We start from the raw sequence: 22,615 nt of genomic DNA on the forward strand, positions 1-22,615 counted from the left end.
AAAGAAAGAAAATTTGCAAAGCATTCTGGTAATGGTGGTCAATAATAATGCCACCAAGCAAACTCCTTTTAACATAATGCATGAATGACAGAAGTAATGAATACAAATATGAAAAAAATGAGTCTGAAAAAACAATCAAACTTAAGGCATTTTAAGGCGACTTTAAGCAATTTAAGGCGATTTAAGGCGACTTAAGGCGATTTAAGGCGACTTAAGGCGATTTAAGGCGACTTAAGGCGATTTAAGGCGACTTAAGGCGATTTAAGGCGACTTAAGGACCTGGGGTAGGCCTTAATACAGGGGGATCCAGAAATTTGCAAGGGGGATGTCCAAAATGACGTCAACAATAATGCTAATTTCATTGACTTATTTTGTGCCCACATTTTTGGGAGTGTCCGGTGCGCCTAGGAACAGCCCCTGGATCCCCCCTCAAATATTTCTTTACTAGATTAACTATACATCTTGGTTTACCTAATTAAGAAAAAAAGAAAAAAAAAAGAAAAGAAAAGAAAGAAAGAAACAAAGAAAAAACAAAGAAACAAAGAAAGAAACAAAGAAAAAACGAACGAACGAAGAACAAATAAGCAGATAACACAATCCTGCTCTACCTTCTTTTCTTCAGAGTTGCTGTATAGCATTAAGAAAATCAAGAAGAAAAAAGTGGTCGAGGTCCAAAGGTCAGATCTAGTGGGACAGTACCTGGGATCCACTACAGAAAAAACTAAAGACAAGATAGACGAAGCACGTGGTGGCATCCTTTTCGTGGACGAGGCATACCACCTCATACCAACAGCAGGGGGGATGGATTTTGGGAGGGAAGCCATCGAGGAGTTGATGTCAGTAATGGAAAATGGTGACCCAATCATGATTTTTGCTGGCTACGAAAAGATGATGACCTAATTCCTTAAAGTAAATATGGGATTACAATCTCGTATTTACCTTAAATTTGTTTTCCCTGATTACACGATAGAAGAGCTTGGAAAGATTTTCAGGCAACGTGTGAAAGAAAGGTGGTATAATCTTGCCTCAGATATTAACGTGGCCAAAATAATACAAGAGAAAACCACAGAGCAGCAGAGGTCAATGATGAATGCTCGCCTCATGCGTCTTCTTCTGCAAGAAACCATCGAGGAGGCTAGCAACAGAGTTCCTCTTCAAGCTTCTCTGCGAGAGCTCCTCGAACTCAAGAGAGTGATGTGGTAACAGCAGCCAATCGTCTGCCGAGATATGCCGATGACATTGAAGAAGTACAAAGAGAAGATACGCAGATTTAGTGTCCTCGTCCGCGTATTTAGATCTATTAGAAACAATTTTTATACATGATAAAATTAATTAAAAATTAATTTTTTTCTAAAGACAAAAAGAAAGGATAACTTTCAGTTACGATTTGATGTTTCAAGGATAACAAGTCATAAGTTTGGATATTACGATCATTCTTCTTTGGATAGTTTCATTACCTATATAGACTTAAACATGAGTGTTAATTTTACTGATTTTACGCCTAGAACACAAGTGGGTGACATATTTTCCATGTCTGCGGTTGAGATATTGATGACGTCATTCCTATGTATGTTGTCATTATTGCTATTACTACTTTTAATGTTGTTGTTGTTATCGCTTCTTAAACATTGCAAATCGTTTACCTACAATTAAGATTTAATTTTCGTGACTGAAAAGTACGAGATGAAACGAACATATAAAGTTCATAATCTCGTATAATCATTTTCATTTCCAATCATTTAATGCAGATCATTTTCTATTTTTCGAAAATAGACTGTGTATATATTCTTTCAATAAAAATAATCACGCATGATATTGCGACACATAAAAGGCTAATGAAATAAGAATAAAGCCATTCACTCCCAAATGGTATACTGGCGTTAAATTGAAAATAGTATACCACAGCGTATAGATTAAAGCCAACATTAATATATGCCGCGAAAGTCATTTCTTCGCAACATTTGCGTTTTACAAGAACAATTGGCCATGGCTATCAAGCGACAAACAGTGAATATGAAAGCAAAAAAGTGTATATCACGGCAAAAATTGTATATGAAGGCAAAAAAGTGTATATCAAGGCAAAAAGTATATATCACGACAAAAGTGCCATATCGCGGCAAAAGTGTATATCACGGCAAGTGTATATCACGGCAAAAGTGCATATCACGACAAAAAGTGTATATCACGGCAAAAAGTGTACATCAAAGCTAGAAAATGTATATCAAGGCAAAAGTGTATATCACGACAAATGTGCCGGTATATCGCGGCAAAAGTGCATATCACGGCAAAAGTGTATATCACGGCGGTGAGTTGTTTTTTAAAGAATCTCCTGACAGCTGTCAGGAACAGGAAAGACGTCAGAAAAGAATAAAAAAGATAAGCATTTGTGGTCAAGAAACTGACTACCAAAGCAGTAGAAATATACCAAGATGTTTTTTGTTATGTGGAAGGACTAAATAATTTTGAAACAAACGGCGCGCCATACAGGGATCTCAATAAACCGCACGGTTATTGGCAGTGGCAGGATACTGGACCAGGTGGCAGGATACTGGATCTCCAAACCACTTTGTTAAAACTGCGGTGCAAACCAAAGACAAAGGATACAAACGACAAATTTGTTCTTATTATGTTGCAGGATAATTGATTCATAATTTGGTCGGGTTTCAATGCATTAGCTTTTAATAAAAGGGAGTTAAAGCGATTTTTAGCTGAAGTGGCAGGATACTGGGCCACACACTGTACCCGTGAAATAGTTATTTAATTAGTATACTATTTCCGGCAATTTATATTGAAATGAAATCTAAAATTGTTATATTGCTGGATATCTTCATATTAGTGATAAACGTTATGTTTTTGCAGCGACGAAATGTAGTTAAAACATCGAGTTCTCTGACTTCACGTCCATGCATGGTGAAGTTCGAAAACTCGACGTTTTAACTTAAGTTTCTTAATTTTTTTTTTTTTTAAATCTCATCTCAAATCATACATACACTGAAACAGCCGTGATTTACATCCAATACAACCATAGACCAAATGCGAAACCCACCCCAAATGCGAGGCCCAACCCGCGAAAGAAAAAAGGATCCGGCGCGATCCGCGACTTTAAATCACGCCAGATACCCCCGTCCACAAGCCCCACACCAGCGCGCGCGAGTCTCGCATCTGGTCTATGATTGCTTAATTTTCTTAGATTTCTTAAGTTTCTTAATTTATATATTGTCTTTAATTGGGGCCGAGATTTCTCATTGACATTTTCATAAGTTTATTGCAATCACTGCATGTAACAACCCCAACTGAGCGCAATCAAAGTTGTGCTCAGCCCTACAGGTATACAAGTACCCAAGTAGAACTGCCATCTACAGATTTCTCTCTCTCTAGTTTTGACTTCTTTGTTTTTCGGAATTCAGTGGCATCTTCAGATTAATTCTTTTGTAGTGAAATAGTAGTTTTGATTTACAGTCTGGAGTTTGTTGTAAGAAAGGACGCTTTATCGTAGTTATTCTCACACATTTGCCAAATGTAGAAGGAATTTCACTGGTTGCTATTTATAACCGGAAATTAAAGAATGACATTCTGTTTCTTAGTTTATTCCAAACACCTTAGCTAAGGGTAAAAACGCATCATTGGTCGCTAAGATATCGGAAATCGACATCGCCAGAAAAACAGAACCATTATGGGCGGAGCTTCTGTTTTGCACTCAACCATGGCTAATTCGCTGTCAATCCACACTCGCCCTTTTCATTGGTCGAGAGCTTGAGAGGTTAATTAGTATTCACAAAAAAAAATGGCGTCTGTTAAGCGAGAAAGAAGAGAGAAAGGGTTTTATTCGTCATTACACAACACTACGTCGGAGGATATATTACCGATTTGTAAGAAAGTTAGGAGAATTAAGGGAACAGGCCGCTTATGGGAAGTGGAGCGATTGATATCGCGGAGATCTACTAAAGGAGTAAGTTTACGTTGTAACTTTGATGAGTTTACATATTGTATAAAGTTCGTCCAACTCCATTTTTCAATGAGATGTGCTATATTGTTTTTAGAAAACCGAGTTTCTTGTTCAGTAGAAAGGTTTCTCTCCTTATGAAGCTAGCTGGCAGGACGAAAGCGAAATAACTCCGGAATGTCTACGGTAAATTATTTGATGTAATTTGTATTTAACTAACTTATATATAAGACCAGCTTACTTTTAAAATATCACAACAATTAATTTAGCGCTTAACTTTATAACTCAAATAGATATAACTCTTTTAAATTGTCATTATTTGTTTGTACGATTTCTATAAATTCTAATCTATAATCACCGTTTTGTATATACTAATAAGAAGGTTGACTTTTGTTTACTATTTAAACATTTTAGATTGTTCTTTAATCCATCTCTAGAAGAAATGACTATATACAACGAGGTGGCAACATTGAGGGCGGCAGTAGAGGGGCACCTGTTATCCAAATCCAGACTGCCAGTTACTGTTACTTTTCGTGGTGATGTATTTAGGTGGCTATTTGAAAACAAGGGAAACAAAGAAAAGGGGTGGCTATATCTTTACAAAAGACATTTTCATAAGAAATATTTCCCCCCATGTGGGATCACTGCTGTGACTCTCATGGCCAGGGTATAAAGGTTTTCTACCCTATGAAAATTAGAGCCTTTATATCCTGGTCACCAAAGAAGTATTACCTAAAAGGGGGCAAATATATACCTTGCTCTAGGTTGTATTTAGAAAGGGCAACATTCTCCTTTGTAAAGGTAGCATTATGTGATAGTGATGATTAAGTCTAATAATTAATCTAATATCCTCAATCAAACTTTGCAAAGGAGAATGTTGTAGACTATTATTATTGACATGACTGTGGGTTTACAAATTGTGTATGTAGCTTATTTCTATATAATCAGTGGTTAGTCAAAAACAGCACTTGGTTGATAATAGTAATTAAGACACTTTTCTAATTTATGTATGTTTATATCTGTATGTGTTTTTTTCGTATCCAATGCATGGAAATAGTATTATGCACTCTACTGAAAAAAAAATTAATACTTGAATCTCTAATTTGTGACTTTTGGCACTGATTTCTGTATTATGCTACAGTCACTAACTTTTTTTGCTATTTCTATTTGGATTTTTTGTTTTTGTTTCTCTTTATGGCTCTCTTTCTTTTTCTTTTTGGACAACAGTTATCCTGGATTAGATTTTGGATTTCTGCTAAAGGGGGATCTTCCTCAACAGGTTTGTCGTGGCTTACATATTTCTTAGATTTTCGATTTATTCTGATGGTAGTTGCCCAGAACTGCAAATTTCTTTTTGTATAGGGGTTTGGCTTTCGCTCCCTGTGTTTCAGAACCCTCATACGGTACTCGGCACGGAGAATCTCTGCAGGATCGTCAGTGTGATTTGTCTTCCTTTGTATTATTTTGCGTGCATCATCATTGTTTTTTTCCACACCTTAAAGCAAAATGAATGCATTGTACAGCAAATTACATTTTATCAAGTTATATATTCAATGTAACTATATAATATAATTTTGTTTTGTTTGATACCTGACAAAAGATTGATGTAGTGTAATAATATCAATTATTAAATTACCTTGTCCACTAAATTGCTTCAGGTTGTCGTGCATCTTAACCATATTAGGGATGTGATAGGCCGCCATGTGCATATAGCAAGTAACACGCTCAGTTTTGTATCCTACCCTTTTATGTCCTAATGATGTAAAATCATCTATCCACTGTTTAATCTGAATTTTGTACAAAAGAAGAAAAAAATACTGAGTGTATAGATGGGATTTGATCATTTTCTCTGGCATTTGTAATATATAAATGTAAGCAGCATTTAACAATATTTACCTGAGCACGGTATTGATCAATATTGTAAGGTTTGAGAGATGAAATGAAGCCAAAGTACATGTCAGCAAATTTCTACAAAACAAAACAAAAAATAAAGAAGTAAATGACATTGTTTCTTGGCAATAACAAATTAACAAAAAATACACACCTTCCACAAATCTGCCACTGCCTGAGCAGTGTCTGGCTGAATAGCTTCACCAAGCTTTTGGGGGAGCTCATTGAGTAGTTTCTTTCTGTCGTCTCCCATTAGACTAGTCCAGTCCATGGTCCCACTACCCCTCCCATCTGCATTGTTCTTTTCCCACACAGAAAAGGAGACTCCACAACTGCATATGGTCTCTACAAGTTTCTTTAGGTGGGTTCCTAAGTTTTTCCCTCTGTTTCTAAATTGATCTTTTTCATCCCACTGTAATGCATCCTCGATCAGATTGCCAATCAGGATGTCAGACACTCTGAGCATAAGATGGAGCTCATCTGGGATGATTTTGTTTAGAGCTATCGACAGGAGAGGTTTAGAGGTGCAGCAGAAGTCTCCAGTCTCTGCCATTTTTTTAAGTTCATCTAGCGTTCGCTGCATAGTACCACTGTCGTAGTAGTCGTCAGGTTTGGTCATATCACCTCTAGCATTATGAAAAGTAAAATAAAGTGACATTTGTGTAGGGTAGGGAAGTTTCATGTGACTGTTTGTATGTGATTTACTGTTATTGGTTTAAAGAATAAAGGAAATGCAATTGTGGATGCATTAGCTACCTCTCATTCTTGTGAACCTTGCACCATATGCATGCATAAGTTGAATTAGCAGCACCGAGACCCATGACAAGCAGTAATAACTTAAAAAAAAGGAATATTATTAATACTATTTCATTTTTGTCAATAAAGAAAAATTGCATGCTCATTTACCTTGTAATCACCACCAAGAAAGAAATCCACCTCTACCTTTGAACCATCCACCATAATGTATCCATTTTCCTTTACCAAGTTTATTTCATTGAATACATCTCTAAAGCTATTCTCCAATGTTCCCCTGGATTCAGACCCATTAACTACAGCAATTGTATGTGTTCCTAACAGCAAATTGTTTAAATAAACTTTGTTTGGTTATGAAATATCACTTAAACAATATAGAAGCTTATACATTTACTTTTCTTATCACTAAATTATATATGATTCATATGCATGTTTTTTTATATATTGTAATATAATGCTAATCAATCCTAACCCATAGACAGAGGCATCATGTTTTTTGCATGTGTATGCAGTGGTTATCCAGTCTAGTCAATGGGCTAGGGAAGTTTGCTACAAGGTATATGGACTAACCTTTAGAGGATAACAAGTCATCTTTACTTTCAAGAATGGCAAAGCTGATCAAGATGAAATTGCTGGATCTGCTCATACGTGCTCATCACCACTTATTTTAACTGAAACTTTCTGGTCATTTTTCAAGATGTTTGAATTTTTCTATTAGAACAAAATGAGTATAATTTATAATCAACCTAAACCTGATATTACAATATATCAATTTTATCATGTAATAACAATGCAGCAGTGCTACAGCCCCTTAGAAGTGAAGCAAGGAATATTCTACATTTCTTCAAACTAAGTTTACAAAATCATAATTCTGACCAAACAGAATAATAATCAGTGTAATGTATCTCAAAATTGTGCTGCTTGGTAATGGTGTTATTTATTTTGATAATTATAGCTGTCAGACAAATGCTGAAACGTTATTTTTGAATATAAATACCCACCAGTTCTAAAATTTGATCAGCCAGCAATTCCTAAAATGAGTGTTGTGCCCCAGGATACTTCCCAGGAGTGGAAGTAATTTTGCAGCTTCCATTTAGTTGCTGTCTGCATTGCTTAAACAAGTATGACTTTGGGAGTCCATCAACAACCATAGAAAGCTTGTGTATAAACTCATCACCAACACCAAACTTGTCAAGCAAGAAGAGAATACTCTCCACAGTGGCTTTATCATTCTCACTTAATGTAGAATAGTGTCTGCCTGGCTTCGTAGGTGCTTCAGGTGTATTGTTTTCCAGAGTCCCATTATCAGCAGGAGGAGTTTCTTGATCAGATGGAGTGATCACCTCAGTATTGCTACTTGTACTGTTAGATGGAGTATGATCATGACCATTTGGTGTCTGGGGAGTTGGTGTCTGGGGAGTTGGTGTCTGAGGCGTTGGTGTCTGAGGAGTTGGTGTCTGAGGAGTTGGTGTCTGAGGAGGACTGCCTGTGGCAAAATTGATGGTATATGTTTTGGGACCACCTTTGCTCCTAAGCTTCAAACAGTCAAGCTCGAGCCCAAACAATTCAACAAAATATAAGGCTTTCTGTGCTCTTGTTTTGAGTTCTTTCAGCTTTCTATTCTGGCCTTGAGGGGTCTTTAGATCTGGATATACTTTTCCCTCTCACTTTATTGACCTCATCTCTTTCAAGCTGCCTTATATATTTCCTCATCGACTCATTTTCATTTTTCACATTACTCCATGTCTCACTTTCCTTCAAATAGCTATCTATTTCTTGAAAGAGACATTCTTTTTCCTTTTCGATATTTACATATTTCCCTTTCCATTCTTTAACTTCATTGCTTGCTTTCTCCAATTCCAATTCTAAGTCCTTTATTTGCTTTTCCCACTCTTCTACAGTTATGTCAGTTTTTAAAACAGCAATTTTTGTATTCGCTTCTGAAAACTCTTTCCTTTTTCGTACAGAACCCTTTCTATTCAGCTTTTTTCTCTTTGTTTCTGCTTCAATACATATTCTGCTCAAGCGCATCTCAAGACGACGAGTCTCACGGTTTAATTTAAAAGCATCGCCGGGTATTATCGCATTTAGGAGATCTGTATACAGTATTTCAGTGCCACATCCTACCTGGTCCCGTCTCCATTCGGCAAGAACCTCGGTTTTTGTCTCAAGCCAGAAAGCTACATCATTTCCATTTTGTCTCTGAATTTCTTCATAAGCAAGCTGCTTTCTAGGACACCCAGAAAGCGAAATTAAAGGATTAGACATGTATTGAGCAATAAAAATTAAATAGAGACAGAATATCCAGCAATGGAATTCATTCGAGAATGATTTTAAAAATACCCGCGAATATTCCCGCGCTTAACTCGAGTAAATATCGATTGTTTTAATAGAATCCAGTCTATCTCGTCCACAATAATACAAACAAAGAACGTCTGACAAATACTATTCAAGATGGAGGAATAATAGTGCAAGAAACGGAGGGAAACTTCCAATTTTTGCTACGCTATCGGCTCGTTAGCGAGAGTCAGCCATATACAAGACGCTGATGTTCACTACAAATCTTATGATGACAAAACCGCACCGATTTTACATTGTTTATCGTTAAATTTGGCTTACTTTACTGGGGCAATGGTTGGAGTTTCTAATTCTATAGAAGGTAAGTTGCAACGTTAAAGGGAACTGCCTTAAAAAGTGGTTTGTTTTCACTGTATTTTTCGTCAATGTAATACTATCTCTACAAAATGGCAGCGTCGGAGAAGCGTGATTTTCGCTCTAAGATCAAACTCGAAAACCAAAAAACGACATCCATAATCTGTCAAAATGGCGTATGCGAAGTCGAAAATGGAGAGTATTGATGCCACCCTTGCGCCGAATGTGTTACAGTCAGTCAATCAATTAAGAAACAAGGGTGCGAGTTCGTGGCTCACAGTGGCACCTCTTGCAGATCAGGGTATGACTTTGAATAAACAGGAATTCCGAGACTCCAACAACAATACCACAAGAATACCACAACAAAGTACGCTGGGACCTTTATTATTCCTTCTTTATATTAATGACATTGTTTACTCCTCCGACAAACTTTCCTTTAGAATTTTTGCCGACGATACCAATTTGTTTGTATCTTCTAAAGACAAGCAAGAGCTTGAATCAATTATGAACTACGGAGCCCGTTAAGGGCCACTCATAAACGCGCAAAAATCCCGAGTTATTAGTGTGAAAATCCCGACTTACGAAAATCCCGACTTACAAAAATCCCGACTTACGAAAATCCCGACGTACGAAATCGAATATGCACGTGGTAAGTTTTGGTTTTACTATTCTAAATACTCCTAATGATATGCGAAAATGAAATAACTCAAAATAATCGATCATTAGCACTACTGCATATTTATGTGCATGTGAATGACGCCACGGATTGGCTATAAAAGCGCCTCGAGTAAATACACTCATTCTTGCTTAGTTTTGGCAGCGGAACGAGCTGGACTGACTCTTTAGTTCTCTACTACGACCCACGTGGACAACGGCAGAGCAACGTCCAGTGGAGGAAAATGTGGCAAAAGAAGTACCCGCTGATCAGAATATTCCGGTGCAACAGAATTTTGAACAACCAGCAGCTGCTCACCAAAAGCGGATGAAACTTTGGAGGTGATTTTGATTTTTCTTTGAAAGTCTTACTGTGAATGAATTCTTCGGCGAGTTGTTTAGAAGAACGACTACATTGGTTATGTATTGCAATGATATTTGATATTCTTATTGTGGAATGAATTCTTTAGCGGGTTGGTTCAAAGAATGACTACAGTGGTTATGTATTGCAATTATGTTCATTGAAACTTTTACTGTGGAATGAATTCTTTGGCGATTTGGTTCAAAGAATGACTACAGTGGTTATGTATTGCAATTATGTTCATTGAAACTTTTACTGTGGAATGAATTCTTTGGCGAGTTGGTTCAAAGAATGACTACAGTGGTTATATATTGCAATTATGTTCATTGAAATCTTACTGTGGAATGAATTCTTTGGCGAGTTGGTTCAAAGAATGGCTACAGTGGTTATGTATTGCAATTATGTTCATTGAAAGTTTACTGTGGAATGAATTCTTTGGCGAGTTGGTTCAAAGAATGACTACAGTGGTTATGTACTGCAATTATGTTCATTGAAAATTTTACTGTGGAATGAATTCTTTGGCGAGTTGGTTCAAAGAATGACTACAGCGGCTATGTCTTGCAAAATTCATTGGAATTCTTACTGTGGATTGAACTCTTTGGCGAGGTGGTTCAAAGAATGACTTCAGTGGTTATGTATTACAATATTCATAAAAACTTTTACTGCGGAATGAATTCTTTGGCGAGTTGGTTCAAAGAATGACTACAGTGGTTATGTCTTGCAAAATTCATCGGAATTCTTACTGTGGATTGAACTCTTTGGCGAGTTGGTTCAAAGAGTGACTACAGTGGTTTATATGTATTGCTACGTTAATTGAAATTCCTACTGTGGAATGAATTCTTTGGCGAGTTGGTTCGAAGAATGATTACAGTACTTATGTATTGTTATGTTCACTGAAATTTTTACTGTGGAATGGATTCTTTGGCGAGTTGGTTCACAGAACGACTAGTGGTCAAGTGTAACCGGTAGTTTAAATAAAGTAGTACTATGTCAGTATTAGTTTATTCAGTGGAATTCTATAATTTGGAATGCCAAATTTTGATTTTATGAAGTGTATTATTTTCATTTGATTTTTACTTTGAGTGAACTCTTTGGCGTGTTGATTCAAAGAATGATTGTGATGTGCATGTGTTGCAATGCTAGAATGAGCGTGTCAACCGTATAGTGAAGTTCCATATTTGCGCATCATTGTACAATGCTATTTTTTATGAATCGATGATGAATTCATCGGAGGACATGGAATGCGTCCGAAAATGAGTGGAGTTCACCCGTCCCAGTGTATGCAAGCCGTAGTGCATGGCACGTAATCTGTGAGTTATTGGTAATGATGCATTTGATTGCCTTTACGAGTTAATCTGGGTTATGCCGTTAATTTATATGTAATTATGTTTCTCAAGTAGTTAAGGACTAGGCTGTGCAGGTCACGTGACCTATGATGTCAAAGCAAAACATCAATGCGCCAAGTAGAATGGCTGTGAAAAGAATGTCTTTGATGCTAAAACGTTTAAGAAACTCAGATGCATACAAATAAGGTCATTCTCGGGAAACTCGTATATTTTCCCTGCTTTTCTCTTTAATGTCATACAATGATACGTATGTCTCGGAGTTGAAACGGTTCTGTAAACGGGGTATCTAAATCAACCCTCCTGGTCATACTAGGCAGAGCTGTTACTCCTCCGCTGACAAACGGGGTTTATTGGCATTGTATTTTTCCGTGATTTTAGGAGAATCTGTCATGATCTTGGGAATTTGATCCCGATTTGGACTGTCAGATGTACTCGCAGTGCAATTCAATAGCGTTAAGTGGATCAATGCGTGTGGAAACCCCGTTGCGGTCGGCGGAGGGGTGACAGCAAATGAAAGACTCGAAGCCTTTTTCCAAGAAGGTAGAGTGTGGTACGGCCATCGGGAAATTTGACAAGTTGGCCTTTCTTCTCAAGAAACCCTATGAAGATATCAGAGATTGGATTCGTGATAAGGTTTCCATATTTCCCTTCATGCAACACTTTAAGGGCTCTTTCAACGAAAAGAGGTATGATTGTGACCGACCCCATCGCGGTCGTTTAGAAACAATGTGTCATTCAAACCATTCGTGAGATTTATTCAGCTCACTCTAATTGATCGTCTGAAACAGGAGCTGTTTCCTTACTGGGGAGAGTAGGGTTAGTAGTGCGGAATGGGATAAGGAATGGGATAAGGAATGGGATAAGGTTTGGGAGTGTTGAGGTTTGGGAGTGTTGAGGTTTGGGGTTTGGGTTATTTGTAGGAATAGTGGTTATATACCTTAGTAAATGGGTGACTATCTAAATGTAACGGATTGGTAAAGGGCGCTGGTTAATATTTCATCCCATCTCTTATATATCAACTGAGCATGAATGGGAGTATGTGGAATAGGTTACTATTCTAAATACTCCTAATGATATGCGAAAATGAAATAACTCAAAATAATCGATCATTAGCACTACTGCATATTTATGTGCACGTGAATAACGCCACGGATTGGCTATAAAAGCGCCTCGAGTAAATACACTCATTCTTGCTTAGTTTTGCCAGCGGAACGAGCTGGACTGACGGCCCACCCACGCACCCATGGGTCCACGTGGGTCGTAGTTGACAGCACCCCTAAGCCAAGCTGTTCCATCTTGGCTTAGACCGCTGGTTAATATTTCATCCCATCTCTTATATATCAACTGAGCATGAATGGGAGTATGTGGATTAGGTTACTTTTCTCTTCTTCCTCAGCGAGAAAAAGCATAATTTCGTTCTTATTCAATTTAGATTTTGAATAAGCTTACCTAACGAAGGTGGGGAATAATTTTATACTGGCCAAGGATTTAAGCATGGATTAGAACTTTAAATAAGCGTACTTCTATCTTTAAAGCCAAGTTTAAACGTAGATTTCCTCATGTGCCTGAGTGTTATAAAGTTAAAGTTATTTTACTATACAATGGATTGAACATATATATATACAATCATTTATGTAACATCCAAAAATTTGAAGCATTTTGCCCCGCAAATGTGCAAATGTTGGTATTGGTATGCATCTCATTACAGGTTTGTGAATTTCTGCAAAAAAGGAACGTGGATCCAGAAGTCATAGAAAAATTTCGACATGATAAGGTAATCCAACGACTAAAGGCTGGTCTGTAGTGCTTGTAACGGTATTTAAAGCCTAGGAGTTTATTGAAACGAGTGTTACTAAAACGAGTAACGCAGTAATGAGTAAACCGAGTAACCAGAAAACGAGTAACATAAAATTTTTCACACATTTAAAAATCTGAATATGGATAAATAATAATATAATAACATATATAGAGGATATTATATGGGCGCGCGGAGATACGAAATTTATCTTCGAGTGTTGAAAAGATCTTTCATGAGTTAGAATACTTAGTAAATTTAGAAAAAAAACCGTCGGCTATGCGTCTTTGAGATTCATAGTTCACTTAGGTAGCAAGACAACATGAATTTGAATTTCTTTTCAAAATGAATGAAAAAATTACTGATGCCAGACAATTCGAAAATGAGATATTTGAAGGTATGCCATAATTTTTTCGCTGAGAAATATATATGTATGTATGTTCAAAGGGACAAAAAATTTCATTATGCTTTTTATTCCATTTCTTCGCCAAATTTATTGTATTTATGTCTATTATATTTACAGTTGATTTCATATGACTTCGGCCACTCGGTTGCCGAAGTTCGTTCGGGAGTTGGTAACTACATTCCGAAGTATGTAAATTTTCACTAAGTTAGTGCGGAACTTTGGGACTTCGTCTTGAACTTCGGAATGAACTTGTAAACGAAGTTGCGAAGTTCAGCGGGAAAACAAGATGTCTTCGTGTCGGTCTTTATGTGAAGAAAAAGACGAATTAAAACAATTGATGCTCTCGTTCAAAGACCAGTTAGATGACGAGACCTTTGCTTTGATTTATGGTACTTTACGTGCTAACCAGTTCAGCTCAAGGCTGAAAATCAAACTGATCAGTGACGATGAAACTGGTCTTATGTTTCCAAAAGAAGTATCATTAGGGACGAAAGCTCTTCTGAAATATCAAATCCAATTTCTAAGAGATGAATCACCACTTGTTGTTAAAACAAAGCGTAGAGAAAACATCGATGTCGCCAAAACAAAAAACCAGCTAAAAGGGTTAGTAGTGATTTATAAGAATAAATTTTTGGCGCCAAAGTCAAAGCGGTCATTATTTACTTCGTATATTTTCAGTTCCACAGAATGTTTTGAAAGCCTTACAGTTTGAAGAACAAAAACTGATACATGAAATAAGAAAGTCCAAAGATGAACTACAAGAACTTGATAGAAATATAGAGTCGATGAATATCCAGGTAAAAGAGCCTCCACACCTAGGTAGCAGTAAGACAATCTGTGGAAACTTCCATCACCGTGGCCACAGAAATCAAAGCTCAAACGCTTGTGAATACGACACGTGTACTGATTACACCCTCTTTGGCATAAGGGAAAACATCCCGAGTATTTTAGTAAGTTAAATTCACTTGAAATTTGAAAGAAAAAAGAAAAAAGACTCAATAACCGAACTAGAAAACCAAGTAAAATCTATGCAACAATTTTCAAGTAGTAGTGAACACCAGTTTATCAAAACCTTAACACCAAGACTTTACAAAGTTGATGAAAATTACAAGAAAAACAAGCCGAAACTGATGCGCGACATCCGCCTGATAAGAGATAATCTTGGCGGCAAAATTCCTCCCGAAACAACAAACGATGAGGAACGGTTAAAGTTCTGATAAAGAAATGTAAAAAAAGTATTTCTATTCAGGATCATGACGAGGACTCTGATTCTGGGAAATCTGTTTCCGACTTATCGACGTCGTCCGACAGCAGCCTAGAAGATCGACAGAGGAAAAAGCACAAGAAACAAAAGGCGAAAAAAACAAAAGAAAGAGTCATTGACCTAAATTTAGTACTCCAGATTCACCTATAGGAGTAGCGCCAACTGATAGTGGCAGTAGCAGTTATCCATACATGTCGAATTATTACTATCCATTTCCTGGATATGTGATAAAAACCAAGCTAAATAACCCAGGGTTAATGAGAATCATTATCAGTTTCCAAATCACCCATTTCAGTTGGCCCACTGCTATGTACCAACATTACATGCCATCGCATTTCCCACAAAGTATTCCAATTGCTACGCAAACGATTCATCAAGTTTCCTTGGGGCAGGGTTCACCTAACTCAAACAATAAACTAGAAAGCACTACACATTTTGGCAATCTTGACACATAGCAACAGCCGCCGATATGATAAACGAAGATAGGTAATGATGACCATGTTTCTTCGTATTTCTTCGATATAACAGACATTGTGTTTTATTCTCTTAGCGGTTAGCTTACCTGCCAAAAATATCGAGCGATCATATTATGCCAGTTTACTCAAGAGAATATGAACTTGGTTCACTGTAATAATACTCAAAAGCGAAGTATCTTTCAGGTGTTCTATTTAATATTTAGACTGTCGAATATCTATGGTTATCATATATTTGCACGGGTTTACATTGGGTTGATCTCCAGTGTAATAGCCACACGAACCAGGGTACCATGGGAACCAGGAGAACCAGGGGAACCACGCGAGCCAATTTGTAGAGCGAATATATTAACATCGCATAAAAAACGCTAATATGCGCTATATACAAATGTTATATTATTACTTTTTATCCTGGATTGAATTTTATTCCATTCTATGTCGATCGTGACGTCAGCTGTGGCTATCATAGAAGTCAATATAGAAGCGCGAGCAGCTCTCCAACTGAATCTATAAAGAGCGGAAAAATAGAACGGCTTCCCCAAATTTGGTAATCAGTACCGCTGACCATTGCGTCATGTAGCAATAAGAATATATGTCTGCTAGATATCTGTCAACGATTATCCCCTGCCTTGATGATCCTGGGTAACGTAATTTGACTAACACGAAACCCCTTTATAGTGTTGGGCGAAAGCAACAGAACAATGACCAGAAAGGTCAACACCAAAGACAGGAAAATAATGAGGGCGGGAGTGATGGGTTGGGATTGCACACACTCTTTTCGGTCATTAGAACATCTGAAATTATATGTCTTAGCAAAATATCTAAAGTCAATGACTGCCAATAAAGGAGACTTATTTCGTCTCTGTCAATAACATATCATCACTTAACGTAATGGTATACCAACGATTGCGCTATTTCAAATATTTGGCATAGAACTCATGTTCGATGTACGTAAATAATTTCATAATAAAACAAGTAATCACTTTCTAGGAAAAGCTCACTACTAATAAATATACAGGTCTCATATTCTTGACAAATTAGTCAAGTCGGCGTAGTCTAAACAAGCTTCTTGGCCTTTTCATACGAGCGTGTTAACAACTAGCAAGTTTCTACATCCACGTGCACTGACAAGCATGGCGGACAAAGAACTGGAAGAAAGTAGTCAAGACGATCCTGCGAGAGCAGGTTTTTAATTAGTCAGCCTTGATGTTTGACAAAGTTACTTGAATGTGCTGAATTTTACAACGTTAAAGACATATTTTGTAGGTTTTGCGATTTTGGTTGGCCCGCAAGGGAATGCAGCGCCGCCTCATTTTGTTTCTCTGTCTTTCTCTTTGTTTCTTCTTGTTTTCTTTTTCTTTTTTAGTGGAAACAAATTCGGTATGCACATACTGGTCAATCGGAAATAGAGTGTAATAAAAATAACGATTTTGACCTTTATTTATTACATGTCAATCATTGATTCGTGTTCATTCACAGGAGCAAAACGTGATTGGTTACCATGTCATTGCAAGTTCTGTGGTGGCAAATTGTGTGAAAGAAGAACTGTTCGAAGACATTCAATAGCTCACCCTTATTTGAGGACCGATAATAACCAACAAGTTCAAAGTGACCATATGAAACTTGTCCTTAACATTTGCTTGTATCGCATTTCGTCAGGTATGTCACGCAACCCCGACAAGCCAAAATCAGATCAATTTTGTACAATTTCTTGTTTTTCGTACATTTCCTTTTAAACAAGTACAATCCTTAAAAGCGATTATCGAAAGATTCATATTAAAGCTATAAATTGTCCTAAAAAAAAGGTAATTAGAAAAAAAATTCGTTCGGGTTTTTGGACATGAAGTACACAAGTCGGGTCAATTTTAGCAGAGGATATTCGCTTGATGATAGACCAGTCCCATATTTTTGACCTATATCTCTGTAACGCTAGCATAAACCCTGTCATTAAATCGAAATTTGAAACCTTCGATAAATTTGGCGCATTTTGATGTATAATACTTGTAGTTTCAAGAAGATTTGAGCTCAGGTTATGGCTGACGAAGTTTGGGTTCTTGTGATTTTTTGGCTCTTGGCGCTAAATTTGCCCGCGGCATGCGCTCAGGTCGAAGGAGAAAATTCGGAAGGTCCATCAGGCAATAATATTCCTTGGTGTACATACGAAATTAACAAGTAAGTAAAGAAGATGTATTAAGAGTGTTTCCCGCTTAAATTATTTTCAAAAAAAAAAAAATAAATAAATAAATACAATAAAAAATCGCGATCTCGAGAGGCTACTGATTATTTTTTTATATTTATTTATTTCAGCTACCTTATTTATACCATCTCGAAATCTGTTAAAAAAATTCTGGGCGAGAAAGCAGACAGTGTTTTGGAACGGATAATTAAGAATATTTTAAATGAATCTAAAATAAATGAAGTAACGACCGGAAGTAGAATAATAAACACCTTTAGAGCAAAAATCAGTATGCTAAATACCAAGTTTAAAACAGCCTCAGGTCGCGGAGGAAAATGCATTGAAAAGCTAAAAAATGAATGGAGATCGACAAACTATGATTTGAAAATATATTATCATGAACTTGACCAAACAAAACTCGTCGAAGAAAACCAGCAGCTACGAGGAGAGACGAGGAAAGCAGAACAAGATATGGCTGCAGAAAAAGGAAAGAGAATGAAAACTGAAGAAATGCTTTCAAATGTCATTGCTCAGGAAGAGAGAAGCAGGAGGTATTACAAAGAAAAATTTAAAACACTAGCAAAAAGAGTGGCAAAAATTCAAAATAAAACAAAAAGAGGTCCCAATAAAGACATGTGCTTTAATGATTACACCCCACAACCTCAGGCGAGGATTAAAAAGGGCTTCAAACAAGATATTCAAACCACACTGTTATTCTTGGGGATTTACAATTTTGTGGCCACAAAAGTAGAAATATTAAACAAAGAAAATGGAACATATGAAACTATAACTCTGATTGATGATGATGATTTACAACTTGATTCAGAAGCAAAGGAAATCACTGACCAAGATTTAGATGATATTAATTACTGGATATTCATTAAAGACAAATACAATTTATTATAATGAGGCCTGGCATGAGCTGGCCATGAAATGCAAAGAAATGCCAACCAAAGGAAAAATTTCGAGAGAGATAGGGGAACTCAATAAGAGATGGCCATTGAAAGAAACACCAGGAGAAGCTGAAGGTGTCCAGGTTTCTTTCAAAGAAAGTCTGACCGAACAGTTGCTGAGACTTCAAGAGAACAGCAAAATAGGGGAGGATGATGCTACAATAAAAATAAAGATCAGTGGTGACGGAACCAATATTGGGAAACGATTAAAACTTGAGAATATTACATACACCATTCTAAACGAAAAAGAAAATGCTATGAGTGAGAGAGGCAACTATCCTCTTGCAACCATCAAGACCCCAGAAAATTATGAAAGTCTAAAAGAAAGCTTGGGTGATCTCAACAAGGAAATGTCTGAATTGAAGAAAAATAAAAATAAATAATCGCACCTATAAAATAGAGTATTTCTTAGGTGACTGGAAGTTTCTGGTTTGTGTGTGTGGAATTGGTGCCGCAAATCAAGAATTTGCATGTATTTGGTGCAAATGCCCAAGAGCAGAAAGAAGTCATGTGGATAAAAATTGGTCTATATCAGATAAATCCCTTGGAGCCAGAGATCATCAAGAAATTACCTATCACTCAAAGCGCAAGAGGTTCAATTGTAAATACAGTCCCTTGTTTGATTATATTTCTGTTGATCATGTTATGATTGACACACTGCACTTATTCTTCCGAATATCTGATGTTTTGATTGAACTTTTGATTAGAGAACTAAAACGACAGGATTGCTTAGAGAAAACCAACACGTTTTCAAATGGATTCAATCACGAGAAATATGCATACTTGGCAGGTTATGAAACCTTTCTGTGCAGGCTTGGTATAAACTTTGAGTGGAAAGTTAACAAAGACACGAAGAAACTTGAATACAGAGACTTAACAGGACCAGAGAAACTAATTCTGATTCAGAGTATTGATTTTGAACATTTGCTACCAAACTATACTAAAACAAGAGAAATGAGAGTGATTTGGAATGAATTCATGGAGATAATAGGTGACCTTAAACTTGATTACACAACAGAGGAATCGATAAATCAGTTAGGAGAAAAATTTAAAAAATGGCTTGAAAACTTCCTTGCCATTTACCAGGGTAAAGATGTTACTCCATATATGCATGCTTTGTATGCCTATGTGCCTGAGTTTTTAAAGCTATATGCCAATATTTCCCAAATCAATCAACAGGGCATAGAGAAATATAATATTGTCTCCAAAAATTACTTCAGGTTCTCGAATCACAGGGGTATAGAGGCACTGAGACAGCTCATGTTGAAAAAAATGAGGATGCAGTTTCTGGAGGGTAAAGGATATGAAAGGGGAAAAAATTCATACACATGTGGAAATTGTGGCACACAAGGTCATACAATTAAAACTTGTACTAAAAAGTGCACAACATGCAACCAAACAACATACTGCTCTCCCTTGTGAAAGTTGAAGGTAAATGGGTGCCAAGATGCTCCAATGTGAATTGAAAATTCTTAAATTTTGTTGCCTAATGCATGTAATTTTGAATTCTTATGAATATTGTAAATAAACTTATTGATTCTTTGTGGCATAGTCATACTTATTGCCGTCACCTCCAACGAATGTAAAAACTAAACATAAACTGTCTTCTATCTCTGATCTAATGTATTTTCCTCCAATAAGTTTAAACTCTTCAATGGAAGATTTCCTTGACAACCAGAAATGTACAGTTCCCTCTGTCACAAAAGCATAGTCGCCATTCACATTGAAAATGCACTCATCCCATTTGTTCCCTAGAAAAGGTTCCAAAGCCAGATTCGATTTTATGTAATAAATAGACTTCCCGCGTTCTTGTTTTGGCATTCCAGTTAACGCAAGGCCTTCTTCAAATACATCTTGATCTATCCGTATATCAATGCGAATGCCAGGATCATCCCTTCGTCCGGAATAAAGTTTTTGCTTTATTTCTCTATAAAGCTCCCCATATATCAAATCACTTCGATCCTTCAGAGAAATGTTTGATGGTACTTTATACGGCTCTAAACGCTGGAAAATCTTGTTAATATCTTCATCAACACATGACCACCACTCGTCGTATTTATTGCTATTCCCCACGAAGTGGATTTTAACCCTGTTTTTCTTCTTGTCCACCTCTGTTACTGTCACAGGATAAAGTCTTCGATCTCGTTTTTTCTTTTTAATCCTTGACGATGAAGATTCAAGAAGAGCTTCATTGATAAGTAATTTTGGTTGCTTTCTTTCTCGCTTTGCTCTCGAAGATGCCATGTTTATTATTACTGTAGGAGCGCGTGACCGATTGCCCGAATAACTCGATGCTACTGAGCAAGCGCACTAGCGAAAATATGTCCGAGTGTGCCTGGACACTAGTAAAGTCTAAATGTTCATGATATATGGTAATAAGTTTGATATGATTCAGTTAACAGTATTGGTACTGGGTTTAGTTATAATTCTCGAAACAATATTCATTGTACTTCCTCGGATAGCGTATTAACCGCAACAGAAACAAGAGCTAATGTCTATGATAGAGAAAGGGATGACTCTGATACTGAGCAATCTTTAAATAGCTACCATGGTGATTACATCATCGCCTCACAGCAAATCGATGATGAAGGGAGCACAATAAGTGATCACAGCGATGATGATGATGACAATGCTGATGACAATACTGATGATCAAGAATATGGCGGTGATGATGATGAATTAGAAGGCAATGGAGAAGGTAATGGGGAAAGCAATTATGAAGAGGGCAATGAACAGTCTGCAGGAAGTAGTGATGAACAATGGCGAACATGACAACAATGAAAATGATGATGTCCTTGATAAGGAATTGAAGAAGTGCATTCTTCGAATCCGTAGTTCAAAAGTGAAGTACGGATGGTCCCAAGAATAAACAGCAGGTCAACTTCAAAGTCTTTATGAGCTTACTAAAAATGACCTAATACCTCATAACATGGCCATTCTCAAGGCTATTAAGGCTTGGGTCATGCTATGAATATCAAAAAAACTCACATTTTATTTTATATTTCTCTTATTTTAGTATCATTTTAAGAGGGAATGTCCACTACCACCGAGCAAGGGGTGGCACATGATGAAAAATCAAAATCCTTAATATTTTGTCCATTGATACTCTAATATATACTTAGAAACGTGGTGGGGTTTGTTTTCTAAAATATTATTTTAAACGCTGGAAAATTACCAAAACGTGATTCGGACCCGAGATTCCTGAAATTTGCCAAAACGATCGCGCGTATTAGCCTCCCCTAAACTTCGCTCTGTAAAATTCGCATCGCAGGAAAAAAAGAATTTGAGTATTGAAAGGTGTTAATAAGATGTTTGAGAAGAATTTTAGTGCAATTATAATCCTTGAAATTAATTTTCAAAGTATTTGACAAGCAAGTGAAAATCGCTTTATTTTGCTAATTAAAAATTCCTAATTTGGTACACTTTTTGAAAATTAATTTTCCCTACTCGGTAAAACTTCGATTTCCTTAAAATTTCAAGAAATCGAAAGAGGAAGTGTTGCTCTAAAACCTGATATAAAAATTATTTTGGGGCTTTTTGTTATTGCGGAATTATAGTGATCTTAATATCGTGAAAATCACAACATAAACCTGTCAACAACTGGAGACAATCCGGCACTCTGCTTAGACTAGACAACTGAAATTTGAAAATTTGTACTTGACTTCCCTTTTTGTTTGGATATATAATATAAAATTAAGCTCTTTTTAAGCTAGTTTACTTATTTATTGGGTTCTTACAGATATAAACTGTATTAAAGTCATGTTACAAAACATCGATGCGTGTGATCTTGGCATGCACGTGCAATTAATTATAGCATTCAGTAAAGTCATTATTGACTGCTTGTTCAATAGCTCTTAAAAATCTTTTATCTCTGAACTCCTTTTTTTAACTGAAATACCTATGCTTAATATTTCTCTTGTAGTCATTCCACAAATCATTGTGATTAGAG

The 22,615-nt window shown here is 36.7% G+C and overlaps 1 protein-coding gene and 1 pseudogene across 1 annotated transcript; both read right to left on the reverse strand.

The window, feature by feature from the left end:
- Positions 1 to 5,681: 5,681 nt before the first annotated feature.
- LOC148908234 (uncharacterized) lies at positions 5,682 to 6,654 on the reverse strand. The gene is made up of 4 exons (XM_089035812.1): positions 6,590 to 6,654; positions 5,988 to 6,459; positions 5,840 to 5,911; positions 5,682 to 5,696 (listed from the first exon to the last, which is right to left on the reverse strand). Exons 1-4 carry the CDS (start codon positions 6,652 to 6,654, stop codon positions 5,682 to 5,684), a joined length of 624 nt encoding a protein of 207 aa, XP_088891938.1.
- Positions 6,655 to 6,709: 55 nt separating this feature from the next.
- LOC148908235 (uncharacterized) lies at positions 6,710 to 8,854 on the reverse strand (annotated as a pseudogene).
- Positions 8,855 to 22,615: the final 13,761 nt, after the last annotated feature.

Source organism: Actinia tenebrosa, unplaced genomic scaffold (assembly GCF_029948245.1).
Source record: "Actinia tenebrosa isolate PJP-AT-01 unplaced genomic scaffold, QUT_ActTen_1.0 PGA_scaffold3__52_contigs__length_22856419, whole genome shotgun sequence".
NCBI lineage: Eukaryota > Metazoa > Cnidaria > Anthozoa > Actiniaria > Actiniidae > Actinia > Actinia tenebrosa.